Source organism: Cucumis melo, chromosome 4, assembly GCF_025177605.1.
Source record: "Cucumis melo cultivar AY chromosome 4, USDA_Cmelo_AY_1.0, whole genome shotgun sequence".
In the NCBI taxonomy this organism is placed as follows: Eukaryota; Viridiplantae; Streptophyta; class Magnoliopsida; order Cucurbitales; family Cucurbitaceae; genus Cucumis; species Cucumis melo.
In genome coordinates, this window is record NC_066860.1 from 12,194,316 (window position 1) to 12,220,191 (window position 25,876).

The following is a 25,876-nucleotide window of genomic DNA, read 5'->3' on the forward strand; positions in this document are numbered from 1 at the left end:
TATATGAACCCTAAAAAACAAGTGAGAGGGAGGCAAAAATTTAAATTATTACTTTTAATGTCGGTTTTAAAAAAGGTCTTTAATGTCGGTTTTAAACCGACATTAATCCTTCCTCTTTGATGTCGATTTAAAATCAACATTAAACATCCGTATTTTAAAAAGCGACATTAAAGATCCATTGTAACGACCTAAAAAATTTAAGGTAAATTTCTTAACACTTTCATCCTAAGTTTTGAAAATTTTATTTTGTCGAGTGCTGAGTTATTTGGGTTGGTGAGAAAAAGGAAAAGGAAAATATTTTGGGTGATAATATGAAATAATAATGGAATAGAATAATATAATATGATATAATAATAATAATTATTATTATTTTATTTAAATTAAAACGTAAAATCTTCTTTTTCTTCGTCACATCAGTCGCAACCCCCCCCCCCCCAATCTTCAACTTCCTTCTCTCTCCGTGAACCACCAGTGTCGTCACCTCCATCAGGCCGTTTCCATCCAAGCCCAACCATCCACTGCCTTCTTCCATATCGCGTCTGTCTCTGTTAATGAAGCTCTGTCAGTCGTCGTCACCGTCTCTTTGTTTGCACAAGTCGCCCGATCGTACTCGTCCTCCTCTACGCGTCTGATTCATTGGCAGTCGACCTCTCCAACTGCATCTCCTCATCTATCTTTTCTGTCGCACGCTGCCTCCATCTGCAGCAGCCCAGCTTCAAGCCGTGCGCACCACCCATCCCAGGTCTATTTAGTCGACGCCAACTGTCTCTACCTTTAGCCGAATGTCGTTAGCCACTCTGTGTAGTGTCGTCCGGTTTTAGAACGTCTGTGTAACTCCAGCGTCGTCGCATCTCAGGTAATCGCCCGACCCTTTTCTTCTTTTTCATTCTGCCGATTTGTAGCTAACGTCATCCTTTCTTCGTGCACCACAGCGCTTAGTCAATCGTGTTCGAAGCCCAATTCTGAGTCGCCACCCCTTCCTTGTTGTGAGTCATTGTGAGTTCTTTTGTCAATTTTTTATGTGCGTTTAGCTGGGTTTTGTTTATCCATTAATGTTTGGTTAAGGGTAATTAAGTTAATTAGTCTTGGAAATTATTTAGAGTTTCTTAAAAGGATCAATTGGAGATTTTTTTATAGGAGATTGTAGACCTTACTGTCAAGGAGTGATTTGGTTTCAAACTTAATTAGACTAGTTCATTTGCAAAATTTACCTTTCAACCAAGGATTTTAGCTAAGCTCGAGGTAAGGGAATTCCTACTATTGGACTCAAATATGAGATTTAAACTTAGTAGATGATATGAAAGTATGTTTTAGAGGTTACATTAGATTAATGGTTATGTGTTCATGTAAAAAGTAGTAATGTTATACTCTTGACTGGTTTTGGATGACATGACTGTTAGGCGTAGTTTCGTTTTCTTCATTGATGGGTCGTGCTATTGATAGAGTATAGATGACTTAACAGTTATATGTAGTTTATACATACTGATGGGTTGTATTGTTAATACAGTAGTGATGTTTGAGCTGTTATGTGTAGCTTGTGCATGCGGTTGGTCTGTGCCATTGATGGAGTATGGGTTATGGATTGTTATGTGTAGTTTGTATATACTGATGAATTGTGTTGCAGAATAAAATAGGCGTTATGCATAGTTTAGATTTACTTGTGGTTGTGCTACTGGTTGGGTGTAGACGGTGTCACTGTCAGGTGTAGTTACGTAGCAATCATTTGATCTTGACTGGATTTAGATGGCAGAATTGTATTGTGTGGATTTGGTGTATGTTTAGTGACAGATGGTATTGTTGACTGAACCTAGGTTGTCTAACTGATATATTTAGAGACTGAACTTTAGTTTGAGCTATATTATGATGTGACTGTTGTAACTATTTAGAATGAACTTGGGGGTAATAGTTAGCTTTACCTATGAGGTAATATACCTTGCAGGTATGGTGTCCTACGAGATCACCACCTTTGTGTATCCTTCGGAAACACTAGACTGATAAGTGTTTTCGACGGGATCACTAGACTGATAAGTGTATCCGACGAGATCACTAGACCGATCGAGCTGTGAGTCCTACATGACCACTAGACTGTTATGTGCAGGGTACCCCTTAATAGTAAGCTAGTTGTTATTACCCTATCGGGACCAGTAGTGGGTCTCTTATTGGGTATATTTTATACTCACATTTTTATGTTTAACTTTTTCAGGTAAAGGTAATGTACGAGGCTGGTCGGCAAGGGGCAAGAAGGATGTGTGAAGACCATATGGGAACATCTAGGTTTAATGCTTCCGCTCAATGTCTTTGTTATTTTCATTTTGAGGATTTTAAATTTAAGTTTTGATTAGAACATTAGTTGTTTGTTTTGTTTGAAATTCCATAGGCTATGTTTTGAAATTTTTTAAAGTGATTTGAACTAGGGCCCGAAAACGTCTTCATTATTACATCTTGAAGTTTTAATGAATTTTTGAATAGAGTATTTATTGAGTTCTTATGCGGGATGTCGTGTCTTAGCAATGAGTAATAACCTCAGCTTAGACTGAAAAATTGGGTCGTTACATCCATTTTCATCTTTTCCAATTAACATCAGAGACCATATTTCTGCTAGTGTTAAGAGTTCATTTTCTGAAAGTTTGAAAAGAAAAGCTAAGTGTTGAAGTGTTATTGAAGTGCTTACGCGAGAAGAAGAAGAAGAGAAGCAAGTGGAGTATGAGTTTCTAATGTTCGTAAGTGTTTTCTTCCAAAGTGTTTATATGATAAAAGCTTTCTTTAAAAATTATTATGATTTCAAAATAATGATATCAATTGAGTGTTTTGAAAGAGATTTCGAATAAAAGCTTATATTATGTTTAAAGCATAATATATATGTTTAAATAATTTATTAAATTGTATTCAAACCATTAGTCTTCTTCCTATCAATGAGGTAGCTAGTATGTGCACATAAAAAGTAAAACTAGCCATGAATAAAATATGTTCATGGTTAAATGAGGCGGGACAAGGCATAGAAGATGTGTATTACGCTTCGGCTTGAGCAATAAGAAACGAACTAGGATATACTCAAATATTGATGATGAGATGGCCATCACAGTACTCTAAACGTAAGATGATTAGTCTTTGCGTAAAGAATGATCCAGGTTCTTGCGAAAGGAATGATGATTGACTAATGTGTTTATGTGAAATGTATGTTTAAGCGATTTGATGTGAATATCCATGTTTATGAAAGACATTTTGTGACAAGGATTTCTTAGAACCCCACTAAGTCTTTTGACTTATGTTTTAAAGTTTTATTTTACAAGTGTCAAGCGTTAAAGCTAAAGTAAAGAAAGGTTGAGAAGCTTGCTAGGCGAAAAGAGTTGTCAGACATTCAGCTTTAAAGTTTAAGTGTTGTCTTTTGTATTCTTTTAAAGTATTGTAATTGTAAAACTTAAGTAATAAAAGTTTGAGTTTTGTTACTTCTAATTGTGTTAAGTTTTTCTTATATCGCCTAAGGTTTTTTTTTTTCTTTGTTAAGTTAAAAGTTAAGTCAAGGAAAAGCTACTAGGCGTTTAAGGAAAACTTAAGGACCTCAAGTTGAGTTTCTTTGGCATTTAACGCATCAAAGATATTCAAAATCATATCGCGTCCCGCATGGCGTTATGGAAGTCGTGCCATCTTATCTAACATCTAAGGAATGGGGTGACAAGTGCATCGCTCTGTAGCGCAGATGACCCAACTCAGAAGGAAGGCGAGTACAACAACCAGGTTGGTAAGGGCAAGCCCGGAAAGCCAAAGAGCCATAAAGTTAAGTTAGGGAAAGGGTAGCCCTAAACGTAGTCCACTAAAAGGGTGGTCGGGCGATGAAGGTGAAGGACAAAGTGATGCCTTTACACCTATAGGTACCCGCCAAAGAAATAGCAGCATTTAGTAGTGAAGAAAAGAAATGAGGCCCTAAAGATTGTCATTAGCCTAGGAAAAGAGATTAGATCAGGGCTCTTATACTCTTAAATACCTTGGAGCGAAGAGAAGCATCTTGGTGGAAAGAAGAAGAACGGCGTGCAGGTCAGACGAGGTTTTATTTTATGCAAAGCAAAGTTTAAGGGTCGTACTTTGTAATTTGTGATGGAAAGCGTAACAAGCACAGCAGAAAACGAATCAAATTTACTATACATGCATCTAACTATTTATAGATTAACATGTATCAATAACTACCTTAATTAAGCTTAAATATGGTTAAAGGAAAAACTCACCTTCGGAGCCTCCTAATCCTTACAATCTCCTCCGAACTAGAGCTGGGATCCGTTCAATGAAGAAAATAAAAAGAGATGAATGGAAATTGGTGGAAGAATTGGGGATAAATTTTGGTGATTTTAATTTTTTTTAAGTGAAAATCAAAGTGGCAAAAGTTTTTCAAATTTTGAAAAAACATTCCTTTTATAAACAATTTTGCATGTAATTGAATCACCAAAGCCCAACACCTCACAATCCACTAACCATTAGTGGATTTATTCACCATTCCATTTTCTTTTAGTGGGCTTACTGTAATCACCATGAGCTTCCACTTAGCCCACTAAGAATTAGTGGGATTATTCGACAAAATGTTGGATTTTTTCATTAACTTTGGTCAAGGGGCAAAATGATCATTTGACCATTCTAGTCAAAGTCAAACTTTAACTTTTCAAATCAAAAGTTAACATTTTGACTTTTTACCATTTTGTCTGTCTTGACTAATTTCGGCCTACCAAACATGAATCTGTATTCATTTTTATGAAATTCAAATAACTTTAAATATAAAGTCTGTCAAAGTTTGACATTTCAAAGTAAAAAAGTCAGCATTTTGGCTTTTTACAACTTTGACCATTTTCATCAATTTCGAGCTTTCGAATACGAATCCGTTTTCATATTTTTTAATATTTAAATCACATTTAAACATAAAGTTCATTCTACAACGGATAACCAATTGCTATATCACATATATTTGTCGGTTTCTCTCTTTTTACCTAATTCAAACAATTTAAATTATTCCAGCATATTGTTCTAAGTTAGTTCCATATGAGCTAGCAGTGGAACCTAATGGATCTATAGATCATGAACTCCAACGATCCAAGATTAAATAAATAAACTCTTTTAGACCGAGCTAATCATTCCACTAAAGTTCCGTAATTGCACTCCCCTTACTATAGATATATTTCTATCTATCTGATATAACCCTGATCAGTAAGTTAATCCTTCACAAATTGTTCGTAATCTCGACTGTGTCAAAATATTGTTTAACCCCTGAGATTACATCTTGTTCTTTAAGTCCCACTGATCCATTATTGAACAATTGATTTTAAGTCCAACCAATAAACTGAATCCCTCTCGGGCCAATGAGAGGGTGGAGCTCCTCATTCAAAACTTGGATTCAGTTCATAAGCGAACAACTATCTACTAACCCTAAAACGGGTAGGAGGAAATTCTGTCTTGCACCATATGTCCCTAGCTATCTACCCGACTTACCCTTAAAATGGAAGGTTTGTTGGGCCAGCACCGTTGAGCTACCCTCACCTATGTAGATCTAAGGATAATATCGTTTGAACAGAAGTTCATAGTTAGCTCAAAATTAAGATTAAGTTACCTAGGTCATCAATAAGTTCAAATAGTCAGTTTTATATAGTCAATGGTGTTATAACTTAAAAGTGACTATTTCATGGTTTCAATCTTATGTAAACTCTTTATATAGGATGCCCCATGAAATAGACCATTTGGGCGATTGAAACCATGAAATAGACATTATATGAACACTATAAATGCAAAAAACGTAAACTCTTTATAGGACTATTTCATGGTTTCAACAATGTCTCTACATGAACGATTATACATTCATAGTGTTCATAGAATAAGGCGCCCAACCTTGTTCATACACTATAGACCATTTGAGCTATATACTCAAACTTGATCCATGTTTATGTCTCTACCTAAATTTCAAGTCTACACTAGATAGCCTCAGGACCTTAGTTTATTAGATTCAAGATTATAGTATTCTATTTCACTAATAAGTTATGAATAACCATTTTATTGAATAGAATATAATTTAACTATAAACAACGAGTTTTAGGATATAAATTCCAACAATTTGTGAACTTTGTAAAAGTGTTAAGTTAATAAAGAGAGGAAGTTTAATTTATTAAGTCGTTGTATATATCTTTGTGTTTATAACATGCAAGTTGTTGAGTTTAAGTGATAAGAGCTAGGCAACAAAGCTAAGTTCAAGAGATGTTTTTCATTGCAAGGAATAATGAAAGTCTCTAAAGCTCGAGAAGAGAGCTAAGCGAAGAGACAAACAAAAGATTTGGTCCACTTACTAGGCGTTCACACTTCAACTCATAGGGAGGTACGTAATGGATGTCCAGGTAGCACGCCCTCACTTGGTCGCATGAAGTAACCTTTGGGGTGGGGCGTGACAGTACCCCACTATAAGGAGCAGCGTTTAGCGACGAAGAAAGAAAAGGAGTGTTATACTTTTAAATACCTTACCGTGAAGAGAAGCACCTCGGTGGAAAGGAAGATGTGAAGATCAAGCTAGGTTTTATTTTATGGAAAGCAAAGTAGGGTTGTATTTGTAGTTTATGAACTTTGTAAAAGTGTTAAGCTAATAAAGAGAGGAACTTTAATTTATTATTCTACTGAGTTTATCTTTGTGTTTATCACCTACAAGTTGTTGAGGGCTAGGCAACAAAGCTAAGTTGAAGAGTTGTTTTCTTCTAGAACAGTAGTTTTGAAAGTCTCTAAGGCTCAAGGAAGCAAGCTTTGTGAAGAGACAGGTGAAAGAGTTGCTCCGCTTACTAGCTAGGCGTTTGTGCGTCATCTCGCGGAGAGGTAACCTATGGATGTGTTGGTGACACGCCCTCATTCGGTTGTATGGGTTTACATTTGGGGCGGGGCGTGACCGAATAAGCAACCCTTGGGTTTCTTGAGTCATGGCTTGGTACCATGTCGTTGAGAACGGCACCAGTGTCCATTTATTTATGGTTCACTACAAGAAATCTGGCCTGTAATGTCGGTTTAAAACCGACATTGAAGGCCTTTAATGTCACTTGGCGACCGACATCTTTGCGAGTGTTATTAAAGGGCTTTAATGTCGGTTTATAACCGACATTAAAGACCTCTTTAATGTTGGTTATAAACTGACATTAAAGGCCTTCAATGTCGGTTATAAACCGACATCTTTGAAGGTGTTATTGAAGGCCTTTAATGTCGGTTCATCTTTAATGTCGGTGGATAACCGACATTAAATATGTCTTTAATGTCGCTTATGATATATCTTTAATGTCGTTTTTCCATCGACATTAAAGATGTCTTTAATTTTTTTTAACCGACATTAAAGCTGTCTTTAATGTCGTTTTGAAACCGACGTTAATGATGTCTTTAATGTCGTTCTTTCAAATTTATTTTTATTAAATCCTTGCATTATTGTCCATTTTGTATGACACCAAATAGTTAAAAATGAAATCTTTTACTTGTACATATACAAAATGAAATCTTAATAATGTGTACATTTATAAACAACTTGGCTCCAAACACAAAGAAATTATGAAGCTTAATTATTATACTGATCATCCTTTGGAAAAAAAAAAAGAAAGAAAAAGAATATATTGAGAGAACAATAACTAAAACTTCAACTAATAGCAAACTAGAACGCGTCACAAATGACCAACTTCAAGATCTTGTCACAAAGATGAGGGTCTGACTAATTGTACTCACTTGCAACCATTTCTTCTATTGCAGTCATTTGTTTAGTGATAGCTCCCTGTAAAAGACATCAAGATGGTTGAATTGTTAAGTAACAATGTTATGACCTAGTTGCTAGTAGAAATATTCACATTTGATTACTAATTAATAAAGAAAAAGGTTGGTTACCAAACATAACTTTTATTGCGCAATGCAGAAGTGTCTGAGGATGGTTAGATGGATCGATTGCAGCAATCGGAATATGCAAAAGAACCCAAAACTTTTTTTTAAGGAAATTAAAAACATGAGTTAGCATAAATATTTCCATTTCTCATTATCAATAAATTAAATTAAGAGACTAAAAACTCACTCCTCGATTAACTACATTAACTAAAGCAACAACCATTATAGCTATTTAAGTAAATCATAAGAGAACTGAAGATGACGATTGACTAGATCATCGAGGAATAACAGAAAATTTGTGAATCATATCGAGAACCTCACGTAAAAAAAATCAAGAACCTCATCTTTCACAAGACACATGAACTATGCATTATAATATCCAGCCCATGAATCTAAATGGCCAGTCGACCCAAAAACAAAACATATGATTGGATTCAAAATTAGCGAATCTAAAGAAGTATCATTCATGTTGAAGATTGAAAATTGAAAAAATCAAGAGAGCTCACAATCTTGAAAACAAATACCAAGGTGCAAGATAATAAAACAGAGCTGCTAAATGTCAAATGAGAATTGGCATCAAGAAAAACATCGCATGGGTATGTTTAGTCTTACCAGCCCTCTCTGTACACCATCTGGCTTGATGGCTATAAACGTGCGCTCAAACTGAGAGAAGTTATGAGAAAGTAAGTTAGAATAATTAATGGGGATCACTAACTACTCATTAAGGGCAAGGAAAACGAGAACAAGGAATCCAAGTTTGTTGTATTACCTCTGCCGCATGTGCTTCCTGCTCCTGAAGCATGTAAACTACATTCAAAGAAAAAAGATTTAGGTGTCAGTTAGGATGGTGGACACTGGACAGAAATAATGGGAGAAAGTGGATCACCCTCTCAATTCACATCGCTCTATCAAGATATACACCAACATTTACCCTAACGTGAAAGAAAACGGAGAAGTTCTGGTGCAGCAAGCAGGAATTGAAGCTTTGATTGAAAGGAATAGGTGAAAAATGAAGGTAAGGACAAGGAAGTGAAAAGAGGAAATGAGTTCGATAATTGATAAAATTACTATGGAAATAGAGGAAGTGAAAAATGTGTTTGTTAAAAATTCCCTCTACAAATTTCTTCTATTCAGTCACAAACTAGTGACCTAAAGCATTTCTATACAAAAGTATAACTTAAACCAAAAATCAACAAGCCATTTCAGCACAACTAGTATGAAAATCACAATCCCTTTCAAATTTCCAATAATACTTCTTATCAGAAAAACAACATTCATCAAACAATAAAAACAATCAATAGAGAGTTGCAACAAATACACATAACTTACAATAGCTCACCTCCGCTCTGCAGCAACAACAAGTGGAAAAGCAACGAGACCACAGTCCAAATCAATGAGGTATAGATAAAAATAACTGGTGAGTTCATAAGTATACAAACATTAAAAAAAATAATTAGAAATTAGTTAATGAAAGCATGGAGCGAAAGACGAGTCTCCCTTGAGCATAATTATAAAAAAAAAATTAGAAATTGGGCTTTGATGTCTTTGTGTGCTAGTGATGTATCCTAATCTTGTGATCGAAAATACACTTCTACTGTATCTATAGGTTCAAGGGCAACTTTCTTCCTTAACTTCTTGATTCTATTAACAATCTGAAACGGATAAACTAGTAAGCTAGGAAATGACAATTGATAGGGACTTTGACCACGCATACAATGTGACTATTACAACCAACTTTAAACAAGTTAACATGGTACAGAGTATTTGTGATCATAGTATATCATATACAGAGATCAAGCACGAAAAATGCAAGATACCCACGACCAAACGCCTTTTCAGTCTTCAACCTTCAATGATCGTCTGACCATCTATCTATATGGTCATTTCCACATTTCAAGCTGCCAAGTAGATTGCACAAAGACGAAGCAAAAACCAAAAGCCAAAAACCAAAGAAAGCACAATTTCGTAAATGTTACGCTCCGTGGCAAACCTTATACTTCTATTTCACCTGCAATGCACACAAGATCAACACTTAAAATACCAGCATACAATTTTCAACACTTTCATATAGAACTACAACAAATATACATCATCCAACACCTACATATAATCACGTATCAATAAACACAACTATATTCAACACTATAAGATCAAATACCCCAAATCTTTCAATACTATAAGATCAATTTACCATTAGAATTAAAGATCAAAATCAAACCAAAAACAAAAAAAGTCTCAACCAATAAGCACATAAGAAACAAAACCCAAAACCCAAAACTTCACCAGTGCAACGTTTATACAAACACCTAGAATGCAGTTTTATATTTAAAAATTGAGAAGAAATGGGTAATAGAAAAATGTAAAGGGATTGGTCAGGTTCCTTGTTTTCAGCAGAGTCAGTGTTAGAAAATGCAAAAGAAAATTGTTGGTGATTTGATTGTTTATTTATTGAAAATTGTTGGAGAAAATCCTAGAAATCCATTATGAACTTGAGAAATCCTAGAAATCTATCATTTCTCAGTTTTTGTTCAATACATTATTGAACTCTACCTTCCTTCAATATAACTGTATTCTCTACTTTAGCTTGCCCATTTTAGACTAAAATATTTACTAAATGACCATTACTTTCTTGTCTTCTAATCTACTTTGGATAGGGATAACTTTAATCTCTACAACAAAAATCAATGACAGATTAAATAATGCTGATAAGCATTTACTCTATGCCAAGATTGTCTCGGCAATAATGTAGAAAAAAACTTTCTGATCAAAGATTCATCTTTAGCTTCTATCAAAAGAGTAAGAGAAATGCAGAGAAATTCATCACATCAGCTCAAAAGAATAACTTAGTATTTAGATAAGCCACCAAGTAAAGTGTCCATGAACAAACTAAGAGAAAAGTTCAAAAAATCTCTCTACAAAATAATGAAAGGAAGAAAGATGTTTCCACATAAAATTTCCATAGCCCGTGTTATAAGAATAAAACTTGTAAGGTTTAGTGGGGTTAAAGCCATAAAATTGTTTTTTACGCGAGTAAGAGCTTATTCTCACGCTGTTAAATGATGAGCAAAGGATCAGAATGGAGTTTCCTCCATGCATCATTGGCAGAATGAGGCTCATCCTCAAACAGAGCTCTAATATCCAACAAACATCATAATTGAACAATACAAAGAGAGATAACCAAAGCACACAAATCAGCGAAAAACTGCAATAGTACCTTGGAACTAGATGGTTCAGTGGCAGTCGCGGCAATAGTTGAACTAGGTAGGATTTCAAGGCTTTTAAATCCATCGGAATTGCTAGCTTTCCCAACTTCCAAACCCAATCCATAAAGCAAATTCAATCTCTCATGCTTCCTTAATGAAATCCAAAAAATTGAGAATCAAAGAAACACTATACTACTAGTGATCAAACAACTCAAGGAAGAATAAAAAACAAATCGAATGAAATTAAATGACCTAAAAAATGTGAAAAAGAAAATGACGGTTCCCTTCTTCTGAAGTATTTTGTTACCAGCGGCAACGACCAAAGTCATGCATATCGGTTCTCCCATATCTTCTTTTGAAACCTAAAAAAATGAAACACGGATAACAAAAGAAAGAAGGAGATGGAAAAAATTGAAACACGGCCGAATCTTCTAAGCGACGATCGGAGACTTCTAAGAAGGAGAGACGATTGAAGATTGAGAGATTTTGGAGAAGAAGAGAGACTGTAGATTGAGAAGGAAGATCGATTGAACGCCGGTAACTGGTAAGATGAGAGGTCGAGACGAGGTCTTGAGTAAGAGAGACGGTAGAGGCGGCGTGAGCTTAACCCTAGGTGTGAAATTAAAAACTCTGACCTAACTATTTTCCACTTACTATTTATAATTATAATAATAATCAATAATATACCTTTAATGTCGTTTTTAAACTAAGGTGCCTTTAATGTCAGTTTAAAACCGACATTATACCTTCATCTTTGATGTCGGTTTAAAACTGACATTAAAAATCTGCATTTTAAAAACCAATATTAAAGATCCGCGTTCATTTTTTCCAAGTCCTTCTTGTTGTTCTTTTTAGCGCGAAATTATTTTATTGGACTCATTGGCTTCCTGAGAACATTATTTCCTACAAAAGAAGGGAATTGTTGCATAACTAAAATTATCTTCAAAGTTTTAACGTATAGAAAACCTAGCATGTTTATGGTGCTACTAGTCAATAATAAGATGTCCGTGGGTAAAATATCATTTATGTCGACGTACTTTTCATGGGCATAAATGCCATTATGCCCACGTGTCTACTTGTTTGGGCATTTCTGCAGATGTAACATCAACAAACAGGTGTAGAGGGAAAGACAACAAGGATTCAACCACAATGCGTGCTTATACAAAAATAAAGAGAACGATGCCTTGTCCATGTTTTTCGTTAGATCCACAGATGTTTTGTTACTATGATACTGATATATGTTTATTATAATTTAATACCATTGGAAAAAACGACTTCATCATTGTAAATTTTGGGTTTCCATTTTGAATCGTTGTAAATTTAGGGTTTGCATTTACATTCCAAGATATGTAAATCTCATAATTTTATTATTGTAATGTTTCCATTTAGAATTGTCGTTTCCATATATAAAAAGTTGCATACCTTTTTAAGTTAAAAGCATTAAATATTTCTGTATTATATAAGGGTTTGTGTAGAAAGAAAATAAGCAAAAAGAACTACAAAATAAACCCTTTAAATTAATTATGGCTGCAAAGTTCTCTCTCAAGTTCGCTTTCTTGGCCGCAATGGTTTTGTTTGTTGCTTTATTTGGTTCAGGTACGACCTCAAATTTCTTATCTTCGTCTTAAATTTTAGTTTGTTTAATAATATTTTGAAAAGAAACTCTTTGATTTTGTTACTCGTTTGATAACACTTTGGGTTCTGTTTTTATTTTTCTATTCATAAAAATAACACACAGTTGTTGTTTCTATATAATTTTTGTGTAGAATTTTCACGTTCTGACAGAAACACATTTTGGATTATATTCTATTAAAAATGTCAAAAACAAAGGTTAATTTTAGTAAAAGTACAGCAAGTCGGTTATTTTTTAAATATTTGAGATTTACCCTTTTATCTTTCTTCTCATCGCTGTGATTTCTTTCATCAATCCTGGATTATATTCAGATTTATCTTAAATATTTTAATTTTTTAAAATAAAATCGTTTAGATAAATCTAAATAATCATACTAAATTTTGAGCTAACTCTAAACGATATTGTGTTTTTGGAACTTTAGTTCAACTCTAACTTGGAAAAAAGATGAATAAGACTATTAAGAGAAAATAGACTAATTTTTTCAAAATTAAATAGTTATCAAAGAAAATTTGAACTTTTAGTTTTTGAATATTTGAAACTGTACCAATCCAACTTTCTACTCATGTTTTTAATAACAAAGCTAATTTCGAAAAGGATAGTTTGATTTGTTAATCATATATGGTTTTTAGCTTTTGGTTTCTAGAAACAAGCCCATAGAAAACAATACATCACTTGCAAGTTTTTTTGTTACCGGCCGGGCTCTCAATTGATGTTTTCAAAGCAAAACCTACGTTCATCACGTTTGTTAACAAAACGACTTTTCATATTATTGGTTCTTCAAAATTAAGCTCATAGAACATTACTTCTCTGGTTTGGACATATAATGGGAACGCCGAGAAAACAAACATAAATTAATATAAAAGACGTATTTATAAAACACACATGGCCTACTTTTCTTTGGTTTTCAAAGACGTAGTTCGTTCGTGAACTTAATTTCTTTTTATTTTGAACAAATCTGATTTAATTATATATTTTGTGTATATATACAGTGGCAAGCATACCATTAGGTGAAAAAGCAGGCTATACTATACAAAGTGAATGCAGGACTGCAGCTGATTGTGCTAGAAATTGTTTTTGTGATTCTGGTATCTGCTTTTGCAGAGAGAAGTTGTTTAACACCAACACTGATAAGAAGATGAGTTACAAAGGAGATCCAAATTAATGTACCTCTAAAGACCAATAATCAATTAATAGTTAAGCATATATTATTTACAACTTGATGGTTGGGATGATATGATGTTATAGATTTTAAAAATTCAATAAACTAGTTGGTACGTATATATGCCAACACTATTCCTTCTGGAGTTTATAAAAGTTCAAAGGAATAAGATTATGTCACAGTTTGGAGTATTTTGAGTACTATTATATGTTGTTTAATTTTTGTGTGCTGTCAATACTACAAGAGATGCTTGCAAATTTTATAATTACTTACCATTTTTTTCTGTTTTTTTTTTAATTCTAATTTTCATAGTTTTGTTTATTAAAAACAAAAACTATATATATTTGGTAACCAATTTGTTTTGTGTTTTTTTTTTCGAAAAATGTATTCTTTCGAAAGCTTCTCCCTTTTTTTTTTTTTTTTTCATTTTCATTTGTCATGGATAATTTTAAAAACAAGTTTCTTACATAAAAAACAAAAAAAAAAAAAAATGGCTTAGTTACCAAGCATACTTGTTACTAGTACAAAAATTGGATTACTTGATGTTAATACCGTGTCAACTAAACTTATACATGATATTTTAAAAAATGTCAAGTAATCGATTGTCAAGTATAGTCGCATTACTGGATACTAAAAAAACGTTTAGTATTCTATTGCTTGACGTTATTTTCGTGTCAAGTAAAATATCACACTTGATACTTTTTAAGTGTCAAGTATAATAGTATACTTGACTCCTTTTACATGTCAAGGAAGATGTTGTGTTTGACGATTTTTACATACGTCAAGTAAAGTAGTATCCTTGACACTATTTACATGTCAAGTAAGATTGTATACTTGACACTATTTACACGTCAAGTAAGATAGTATACCTAACACTATTTACAAGTCGAGTGAAATTGTATACTTGACAATATTTATCCGTCATAAATAAAATAATATATTTAATTCATTTTAAATGTCAATTAAGATGTTTGCAATATATGTTTGCACTAGTAACAAGTATGATGGATATATTGTCTTATTGAGTTTATTTAACGTTATGTATACCGTTCATTAATATATTAAATATATTAAATTTTTCATTTTCCATTTTGTGCATTACGTACATTCGTTTCAATAAGACAATATATCCATCAAGAAAATAAACTCACCAACCGATATAGTTACACAACAAAAAAATACAAATAGTTTAGTATAATAAGAAAACCAAATTATATATACTAGAAGAAATATGATCTTTGATATCGGTTGAAAAAAAAATCTTTAATATTACTTTTGAAATGACGTTGTTAAATATGAGTTTTAAACTGACATTAAAGAAAAAGAATTAATGTTGATTTAAAACGGACGTTAAAACCATCGTTTATTTTTTCATTTCTGTAAAACTAATATTTTCTTCTTCTTCTCCAAGATTTCCTCTCTCAATCTAGGCTCCCCTCCTTTCTCATTCACTATCTCGTCCATGTTCAACCTACCCTTCTCATCCTGCGTTGCAACCCTCTCTTCACAAAACCCACAAACCCAATCTGTCCTCATTCGACAAAAACAATCCCTTCGGCAACCCACTCCATCTAGCGTCTCACATCCACGTCTAAAACAGCATCGAAGTTGAAGTCTTCGTTCGCATCTTGTAAGTAGCGTCGACGTTGATGTCGTCAGAGCCGTTAAAACCAGCGTTAAATATGCGTCTGGGTTTACGTCTGAAGCCATCGTTTGCATCCAGCCTTACCCAATATTTTTCGCCTCGGAATCTGGGTCTTACACAACCAGATCTGGTTTGTCCACCGCCACATCTGGTTCTTCCTTTGCAAGATTGGTTCATTCACCGCCTAAGTAACCCATTCATCGGTAGAACTATAAAGTTTACACTTAATATATGGGTTTCTTTTTCTTTTCTAGCATTATTAGTTGGATTCTGTCTTCTTCGAAATTATAGTCATTCAAGACAAAATAGAGAAGAATATGTGCACAGATTCTGAAAATTAATTCATTTTCTTTCTCTGACGCGAAAAAAGAATGGTCTTCCGACCTTCTGGTTTTATTCCGTAATTTTTTTTTTACTTTAAAATTTATGGAGGATTATCTTTTAAGGAAGGAAGAAAATGTCCATGAATTGGAGTGGATTTCCATGAATGTGGTTTAATTTATTTTTCAATCTTTATGTTAATTGGTTTTTTAATCATCCTCTAGTAATGGAAGTGACCCTTTAGACTTCGTCTGGAGCTTTCGTAGTCTTCCCGCTCCATGAGTTTCAATTCAAACCTTAAAATTCTTTTCTTGGACTTATTTGATTCGTGGGAGTCCTTGACTCGAGAAGGTTCTCATTGAGTCCACTCTATGTCTTCTCGACCGAAGAATGAAAGACAAGCTAAGATTCTTGAGGGTAACGGAGCTCTCCCTTGTTGGTAGGGTTGTAATCGGGTTGGGTTGGGTTGGGTCGGGAGACATTCTCAACCCAACCCATATTTTCGGGTTGGTTGGATTGGCAACCCAAATAACCCGAATTTAGTTTCCAACCCAACCCAACCCATAAAATATGGGTTGGGTTGGGTTGAGTTGTCGGGTTTTTTTTTTTCATTTCTAAATTTTGATTTTTGTAAGGTTTTAATATTGTGTTTTTTTTAAAAAAATCAAAATCATTATACATTCAAATATCAAACATACATAAATTCAAAGTTCCATACATACATAAATTCAAAGTTTCAAAAGTTACAAACATATATACATAAATTCAAATTTCTTAAACATACATAAATCTAAACGTTTGTCCTAAATTCAAAGTTTTAAACATACATAAATCCAAACATACCCATAAATGTTCATGAAATACAACTTTAATAGTAATCAGAAAGTTCTTAAACATTAGTTGCGAAGCTAAATATAAATTTCTAAAGATCCAATAAGCATCCAAAGCAATATTTAAATTTGTAGGGTGAAAGATGAACAGAGAGGTCGAGAGAGACGAGGAATAGAGGCGCGTCGCGTGTTTTCTTTTTTAGTCTAGGGTTTCTAACTTTCTTTTAACTTTATATTTTATTAAAAAATATAATATTAATATATATATTAATTCGGGTTGGGTTGGGTTGAACCAAATTTTCAATCCTCCAACCCGAGACCCAACCCAACCCAACTCAAATAATATGGATTGGGTAGTCCGGGTTATTCGGGTTCTTGGGTTAATCTTACACCCCTACTTGTTGGAGATGCTGGGGACCTTGAGATACTTATTAAATTTGATTCATATAGTGGTACTATCACCGTAACGTATGAAACTTTCTTAGATCTGTCACAGTTTTACATTTCGTTGGTGACTGAATTTAGTTGAAATCTAATGCACTATGTTTGTGAAATCTAATGCACTGTATGTTTGTGAAATCTAATGCACTATATTTGTGGATAATATTTCTAAAGATTAAACATGGAGAAAGAAGAGTTTAAAGTGAAACTCAATTTGCAGTAGATAAGGTATGATAAGGTATTTGAAAGAATGTTGCAATAATATATATAAAAATTAAGCGATTCAGGTGGATTTGATTTTAAATTGATTTTGTTGACACTAATATTCAAATTCATTGTTCTAACAAAGACTTAACATGTTTTTTTTTTTTTATTTTACAGAACCAACATAACGTCTTCATCCATAGAGACAACAAGTTTCTTTCTTTTTACCGTCTCTATTTTACCATTGTTGAGGTTTATTGAATTTTAAGTAGAAGAAACTCAACCCTGAGAGTACCCATTTAGTTTGGTATTAATTATTTTCATATTCAAGTTGTTATTGTCGTGGGAATGATATTGATACACAAATGTTATTATTATTATTATTATTTTGTTATTGTAACTCGGAAAAAAGTTATCTTTTAGTGTTTGGCTACTAAAACTCTAGTTTGGGAATTATGGATAGAAAAAATCAAAGGCTTTTCAATGATAAACACAGATTTACGATGAACAAGAGAAAATAATGTATTCTCCATGCCTTCCCAATTTTTTCCATATCATCAGAAATTCTGATTGAATGACTTGTCATTTTTCTCTCGAGCTGGAAGCACTTTTATTTAGTGATTGCCATCACTGGTGTGATAGAACGTCTTAAGGTATAAGAATTGTGATTGCTGTAGGTGAGGTCAGATGTTCTCACAACTGTGTGCACTTTTAGTTATTTGTTGTTTGCTTCTAAAATTGTGTACTCTACCACCATTAGGTTGCTGATTTTGGGCTTGCTAAATTGACACTGGATTCACATACTCATGTAATAACTCGTGTCATGGGAACCTTTGGGTATGTCACTAAGAGTACTATTAAAGTTTTCTCAAGAGCAAGTTGCTATACTATATACTCTCTTTTCATGATGGTTGTGGTTTAAGTAATTAAGTGCTGATGTACGCTTGCTTACTTGATGAAGTATTCAACAGGATTATACGATCCAATATCCATAAACATTAAAAAAAAACTAAAAGAAGAACCCTTGTCCAAACAACAGCACTTACAACTAGCCATGAACCGTCAAAGAACAGAGATTGAACAACCGAATGATATTAATTTCACCACTTATTTAATTTTATTATTCAGTTTAATGAAATTTTCTTTACCATAGTAGTTTTTATTTTTTTTAAAAAAAAAAGATAATAATAAGAAGAAGGAAACATTTCATTTAAAGATTAAACAAAAGAAAAAGAAGAAACAAACATTTCATCGTCGAAGAAAAGGAGAGGAAGACCACAACCTGGGATGCAACGGCATTTCTGCATGACATGTATTTGAATCCCAACTATTAGTCTATTTCAATAATAGAGCCCTTGCATGGTGCTTCTCTGCTTTTTACTTCAGGAATTGCAAATGGCCTGTTCAGTTCTAATTGTCTGACCCAATATGCAATATGCAATATGCATTTTTTTACTTCCTGTTTCTGCACTAGCTAAATGTGAAAATAACTATTTACAATCTTCAGATATATGGCTCCAGAGTATGCAACAAGTGGGAAATTGACAGATAAATCTGATGTTTTCTCTTTTGGGGTTGTACTTTTAGAATTGATTACTGGTGGAAAGCCTGTAGATTCTTCTCAGCCTCTAGGGGATGAGAGCTTAGTTGAATGGGTAAGTCTCCCTATCTCAATTTCTTTCTTGCTATTTAACTAGGTAAGGTATTTGCAGAACTGAATCCTTCATTTTATGTGTTTCTGTCGATGCTTCTTGAAAAGAATAAAAATGAATGAAATAAATGAGAAAGAAATAAAGGATGAAAAAAAAATTGAAACCGGTGACCTTCAGAACGTGAATTGTCTAACTCTTTCAAGATCTTAATGTGTTTTAGTAGTTGTTCGTTGAATAGTACTCTAGTGGGGAACTGCAAATAATCACATGAGAAAAACTAACAATATATATATTGTCATGTACTCAATCTTTACTTTTCTTGTCGTGGGTATGATTGTTGAGATTATTGTCATGTACTCAATCCAATATCGGCCGTACCTGAACAGGTACGATTGTTGAGACTATTGTCGGTCACAATGGCAATTGAATCACACCATCTATTTGAACAGGTAGTTAAATCTCAATACTAAAACATTTGCTGCTATGTATTTGCTTAAATCTGATTGTTTATGGTGAATGTCAACTTATCTTGATGTCTTTTCCAGGGAGCTATAACTAAATGAATTACTGCAATAGAAGAAATGACTGCAAGTGAGTACAATTAGTCAGACTCTCGTCTTTGTGACAAGATCTTGAAGTTCATCATTTGTGCATTCGGACCTGTTATTGGTTGTAGTTTTTGTTATTGCTCTCTCAATGTATTTTCTTTTTTGCAAAGGATGACCAATTAATAGTTAAACTTCTCATTTTCTTTGTGTTTGGAGCCAAGTTGTATATATAAAGGTAGACAATATTAAGATTTCATTTTGTATATATATTAAGAGAGAAATATTATAGTTTTTAGAAAAACATTATTGTCATAACCTAAAACAAATAATGTCGGTTTTTAACTCTTTGACGTCATAAAATCAGTCAAATTCTTTAAAGAAAACACTCACTTAGAACTTAGTCTCAAACCAAAGTATCCTTCTTCTTCCTCTTCTCGTGTAGGCTCTTTGGTAGCACTTCAGCTCCTTTTGATTTTCTCTTGAATTGTGCAGAATAACAACTAATGGTCCGCTTCCCAACCTCTATTTATATTACTTTTGAACCGAGCTTAATGACCCTTAAAACTCTTGTCCTTTTACCAACTACAACTTATAATGGTGCACGTGTAAAGTTATCCTAAACATGCTTAATCTTAATATTTGCATGTGGCCCATAACTTAGGAAATTTTTTAGAACTTTCCTTACTTCTTCTTGCCTAGCCCTCCTAGCGTAATGTCTTAATTGCATAGAAATGCTTAAACTTTGAAAGCCTTCCTCTCGGACTACTTTGGTCATGTCCTTCTTCTCGCCTATTCTTACTTCAAATGCCTAATTCCAAAACACTTTAACCAAAATTTTAGTTATTTGTTCTTAATTTAGGTGCGGGCCTTACTAATTCTCTCATGGCTAAATTCAACATTATTTTATCCCACTAGGAGTTTTAGTCCAAGTAGAAGTTAATTGGAATTTTGTCATAAAACTCGTAATTTGTAGTTTACATTATATTCTATTCAATAAAGTGGTTATTGAAGACTTATTAGTGAAAATAGAATACTATAACCTTGAATCCAATAAACTAAGATCTTAAGGCTTCTAGTGTAGACTTCAACTTTATCTAAAGACATAAAAGTTGATCAAGTTTGAGTATATAACCCAAACGGTCTATAGTGTGAGAATAAAGTTGGGCGCCTTATTATGGGAACACTATGGATGTGACTCGCTTTGTAGTTAATACAAACGATATGATCTTGAATTGTTCATGTAGAAACATGGGAGTAGGGTCATCCTATATAAAGAGTTTACATAAGACTGGAACCATGAAATAGTCACTTTTCAGTTATAACATCGTTGACTATATAAAACCGACAATTTCGATTGTTGATGACCTAGGTTATAACTTAATCTTAATCCTGAACTAACTATGAAATTCTATACGAACAGGATTATCCTGAGATCTGCATAGGTGAGGGCAGCTCAATAGCGCTAGTCTAATAAGCCTCCAATTTTGAGGTAAGATCGGATGGATGGCTAGAGACATAGAGTGCAAGATAAAATTTACTCATACCTGCTTTAGGGTTAGTAGATAGGTTGTTCTCTTAAGGACTGAATCCAAGTCTTGATTAAGGGGCCCCACCCTCTCTGATGAGAGGAATTTAGTTTAAAGGTTGGACCTAAAACCAATTGTTCAGTAGTGGAACAATGGAATTTAAGGAACAAGATGTAGTCTCGAGATAAAATGATATTTTGACCCAACTGAGATTTACAAACAACCTGCAAATGATTTAACTTACTGATCAAGGTTATATCAGATAGACAAAAATATATCCATAGCGAGAGGAGTGCAAATACATGACATTAGTGGAATGACCCTTTAGTTAATGAATATTTATTAACTCGGTCTAAAAAGGTTTAACTAGTTAATCTTGGATCATTAGAGCTCATGATCTATAGGTCCATTAGGTTCTCCTGCTAGCTCAAATGGAATTAACTCAAAACAATATGTTGAAATAATTAAATTGTTCGAATTAGGTAAAGATAGAGAAACTAACGAATATATGTAATATAGTCGTCAATAATAAGTTTAAGATAGAGCTTTATGTTTAAATGTAATTTAAATATTAAAAATATGAATATATATTCATATTCGGAAGCTCGAAATTGATGAAAATGGTCAAAGTAGTAAAAAGTCAAAAAGTTGACTTTTGACTTTGAAAAGTCAAAATTTGACCGAATGTTCAAATGTGATTTGAATTTCATAAAAAATGAATGTAGATTCATGCTCGGGAGGTCAAAATTAATCAAGATAGATAAAATAGTAAAAAGTGAAAATGATAACTTTTGACTTGAAAAGTCAAAGTTTGACATTGACTTAATTAGTCAAATGACCATATTGCTGTTGGATTAAACTTAGTGTGACGAGTGTTATGTAGGATGTAAACACATAGCTCATAAAGATTAAGTGGAGAATGAGGTGTTGATCTTTGGCGAAGTTATTTCATACATTTTGCATATAATGGTTTGATAAAATTGGTTTGAAAAATTATTTTCAAAAGCTTTTTAATAATTTTTAGAAATTATTCATTTTTTCCAAAAATTCTTTTTCACCTCTCTCTATTAACCAAAATTTGGTTTCTTCCTTCTAATTCCAACTCTTTTTTTTCATCAATTCTTCTTTTATTTCTTCCACCTTATGGGTCCCACAACCAGTTCTAAGTTCGAAAAGTAGCGGGTCAACTCTAGTGGTGATCCCGAGTTCATGTTCGTGAAGAGACATGCATCAAGGATCAAGAGGCTCTGAATGTGAATTTTTCGATAATCCTTAATTTTGTTTAATTATAGTAGATTATGCATGTTAATCTCTAAATTAGTTTAGATGCAATTAGAGTAATTTTTTTGATCTGTTTATCCATTGCACATGTTTAATGTTTTCCATCAGATTCAAACCTTTGGTTTGAACTAGATCCTTCAGCATCATGGATTAATGGGTTTGGATGTGCTTGTTTCGACATAGAACAGTTGGAACACACTATTTCGATATCCTTCTTCAGAGATTTTTCCATGGGTTTTGTTTTTGGCCACTTGGTAATAGTAAAGAAAATGAACGAAAAAAAAAGGTAAGGGAAAGGAGAGATTACTTGGGTCGCGGGAGAAGATGATTGGAAAACTAGCTTGGAGAGCGTTTGAGTTCTTGAGAAAATTCGTGCAGAGAAAAAGTTAAACTTAGGGTTTAATAAAGGTTTATATAGATGAGCTAAATCGTGGTTAGGATTATGTTACCACGCATTTATCATCGTGCGTTTTAAATTCAAAGCGGTGATCTGGCATAGACGCTTGGGTTCTCGATGCACGGCCTAATAATTGTTCTTAATTTGAAATTTAAAAGGCGACATTTGACATTCCTTGAAATCCTAATGATTACGACTTTTCCTCTACTCGACAAGCTTTGCGAAGAAGTTATAACGCCTAAGGCATTTTGCTATGAAACTCGTCTTGCATAGCAGTCTCATGGCGCAAAACCCATCTCGCATAGAACTCGCACTTCCTAACTTGTAAAAACATTTCTAGAAATAAAAAGTTACAAACTAAAACTATAAAATAATTACAAGTAAGCTATATACCATGAATAATAAATACTAAATTATTGAAGCAATTTGTAATGAAGATAGGGGAAGTTATACGTTACAAAAGCATCCGCGCATTTAGGTTCTTTGGCAAGGACAATCGAGATCTCATTGCGTAGTGCTCCGCATAGCCATCATAACCACGTTGTTTTTTCTTGAACGTCTTTGATCATTTGTTATATGACTCCATGCTACATGATTGTTCATCACAATAAGTCTCTGCTCACGATCGCTCACTGCAATGATCAAAGACAAATATCTTTTGGTCAAATAATCTTGAGTTTAGGTTTGTGCAAATAATCTTTTGGTCCTTTCGCCGCGTAGTCAGTTAGGGCAAATGTCTCACTAAACTTATCGCGTGGACACTTTCTTTTGCGCCTTAGTAAAAGTTCTTTTCTTCGACAAATTAAACATTTGTGATTTTAGGTATTTGAGGTTCTCAGCTTCATTTGTGTTTAACCGCATCAACTAAGATTCCTCTTGTCGCTTGTCGAAAGATACACTCACCCTTTGGGGCAAGTCCAGGAATCATTGATTACTCTGGTACCTCTTCACGCTATCTTTGGCTGAATGCAATTCACCAGAATTAAGTGTTTTCCCTAAAATCAAAGTAAAATCTTATCTTTGTCTTTAAAAAATCAATTCCTTGGCAACGGTACCAAAAACTTGAAGAAGATTTGAACTAAGTGATGTAGATTTGGTGTGAATTCTAGTTTATAAATATATATTTTCTTTATGCGGCAAGTCATGGCCATTGCATACGAGATGCTCACTATATGTCTCTGCTCCTCGTGTAGCTACTAAATCCTCATTGAGTAAAAATTTTCCTATTACTAGCTTGTCTAAGTGTAAAGCGAAACAATAGGTTTCTTGGGTAATCTAAGGTCAAACATAGGGAATTGATATCATAGCTTATTTCTAAGGCTTACTCTTTCATCTAGGCAGTATAAGATATCTATGCAGTATAAAGAAAAGTGTGTCTATGTTAAATTACTATCTACACTAGAGAATTTGTAAAATATGGTAAGAATAGTGAGAAGATGGAAATGTGAACTAAGTTATATTAAGAAAGAGTGAAGGAATATCTCTGCATTGCAAACGATTAAATTACGGGACAAGCCATGATGCGATAGAGATCAGTTCATGAGCTTTTGATTAAGGCATGCACCTCTTAATGCCTTAAATGCCACACTTGTTCACCTCTTGAGATGCAAATGACTAAGCTTCATTAAGCGATATATATCTAGGAGTTGTTGCTTATAAGGCTTATAGTACATCTATTTTAAGGGTGATAACCTCTCAGGTCCAAGTACCCACACTTGCTCGCGTTAGCCCTAAGTACCCACCTTTCGGAACACAAATGATGGAAGTTATCTCGCCAAGGTGGAGTTTTTCTCCAAACTCCTCCTTGCGCGCGTTAGCCATGTCCTTGCTTTTTACTCTTTCTCGAGTAGTTTATGACAAGCGCTAGTCATGCAATGATTATAGCTCAATTAACGCGATATACCTTATATGTTAAACTACTTAATCAAGAACATATCACAAACCTAAACTACGCATAACACATTAGCTGATGAAAAATTAAGGAATGTTGGATTGAAAGTGGATACATGGGTAATGTATTAAGGAATGTAGGCCTTAGGCCACTGTATAATGTAAACAATATACATTACATCGAAATATACAAGCGGAAAGTGAAAGAGAACAAATATTAGAATGCGAACAAAATACAATACAAGAATGAATATTACAACGAAAATAGCAGGATCTTCGCTACTGTTTCTCTAAACTCTCACTTACAGACTGACTAGAGAAGAAGAAGGAAACTCTTACAGACGACGAAAAGGCTAGTCCTTTTCGTCCACTCTCTAGGGTTTGGCCCATTCAGGCTGGATGTTTCACTTGGTAGTGATGGAGTCCTTTTATAGGCAACTTTCGACTTTTGACAGAAAACTTCTATTCTTCTGATCATGTTAGCGCCTATTGCAACCTTTGTCAAGTTACATTAATTTCAAATAACATTATTTTCTTCTAGTGAACCTTTCTCGTGCGATGATATTGTTCTTCGCCAAGAGATGTTTCGCCAGACAAGGCCTTTCACATAGTCTTTGTACACGCTCCTTTGTGATTCACTGTCTTCTTTTATCTAAAATTAATCCTGGATAAAACCCTCGAAATAGGGTAAAACAGGCATGAAGACTTATGATATAATAATTATGAATTGGTGATAGAAGCTATGCGTTTTAACACATTTACCTTTCATTTGTGCTCCATTGTTCTTCCTAAAATGCCATAATAACTTGTATTTCTACAAGTTAGCAGAATTTTATGATACAAAAATATTAATGAGGATACTATGGTATCAATGATAGATTTCTATAAAATAAATATATAGATGATAGATTGTTATCAAGACTATCAATGATAGACTTCAAAAAGTGAAAATTTCACGTCTTCAATGAGTTTTTGTACATATTTAGATAGGCTAAAAGGTTAGAGGCAAATTTTGTTATATTTGCAATTAGTTTTTCTTAAAAAGAAAAGTTTATTACTGATAGCCATTTATAGAAGTAGTCGATTCATGATATATCTCTATCAATGATACAATAAATTCTAAGTGATAGTAGTGAAGTCGATCAACTTCAAAAACTAGGAAATTTGGGCCTAAAGCGTATTTTGGTGTCTTTAAGGGTTTTTGTACCTTTTACATGAGCTAAAGGTATATTTGCTATAGTTGTAATTAGTTTTAAGTTTTTCTATTTTTGCAATATTTTAAC

At 33.6% G+C, this 25,876-nt stretch overlaps 1 protein-coding gene and 2 long non-coding RNA genes across 4 annotated transcripts; all 3 read left to right on the forward strand.

The window, feature by feature from the left end:
* Positions 1 to 932: 932 nt before the first annotated feature.
* LOC107990880 (uncharacterized) lies at positions 933 to 12,494 on the forward strand. 2 transcript variants are annotated; one of them, XR_007819897.1, is made up of 3 exons: positions 933 to 996; positions 1,141 to 1,242; positions 12,163 to 12,494. It is a non-coding gene; the product is annotated as an uncharacterized LOC107990880 (long non-coding RNA). The 2 variants fall into 2 exon arrangements; XR_001762680.2 differs by lacking the exon at positions 12,163 to 12,494 and adding an exon at positions 2,204 to 3,446.
* Positions 12,495 to 12,540: 46 nt separating this feature from the next.
* On the forward strand, positions 12,541 to 14,049 carry LOC127148792 (uncharacterized). The gene is made up of 2 exons (XR_007819898.1): positions 12,541 to 12,662; positions 13,689 to 14,049. It is a non-coding gene; the product is annotated as an uncharacterized LOC127148792 (long non-coding RNA).
* Positions 14,050 to 17,768: 3,719 nt separating this feature from the next.
* Positions 17,769 to 19,620, forward strand: LOC127148793 (proline-rich receptor-like protein kinase PERK9). The gene is made up of 4 exons (XM_051083111.1): positions 17,769 to 18,136; positions 18,807 to 18,954; positions 19,338 to 19,400; positions 19,497 to 19,620. Exons 1-4 carry the CDS (start codon positions 18,123 to 18,125, stop codon positions 19,512 to 19,514), a joined length of 243 nt encoding a protein of 80 aa, XP_050939068.1. The 5' UTR covers positions 17,769 to 18,122; the 3' UTR covers positions 19,515 to 19,620.
* Positions 19,621 to 25,876: the final 6,256 nt, after the last annotated feature.

Bases quoted from the DNA above. Each gene is read 5' to 3' on its own strand.
- LOC127148793 (XM_051083111.1), top strand. The intron at 18,955-19,337 runs GTAAGTCTCCCT...GTACCTGAACAG, and splicing joins ATGAGAGCTTAGTTGAATGG to GTACGATTGTTGAGACTATT.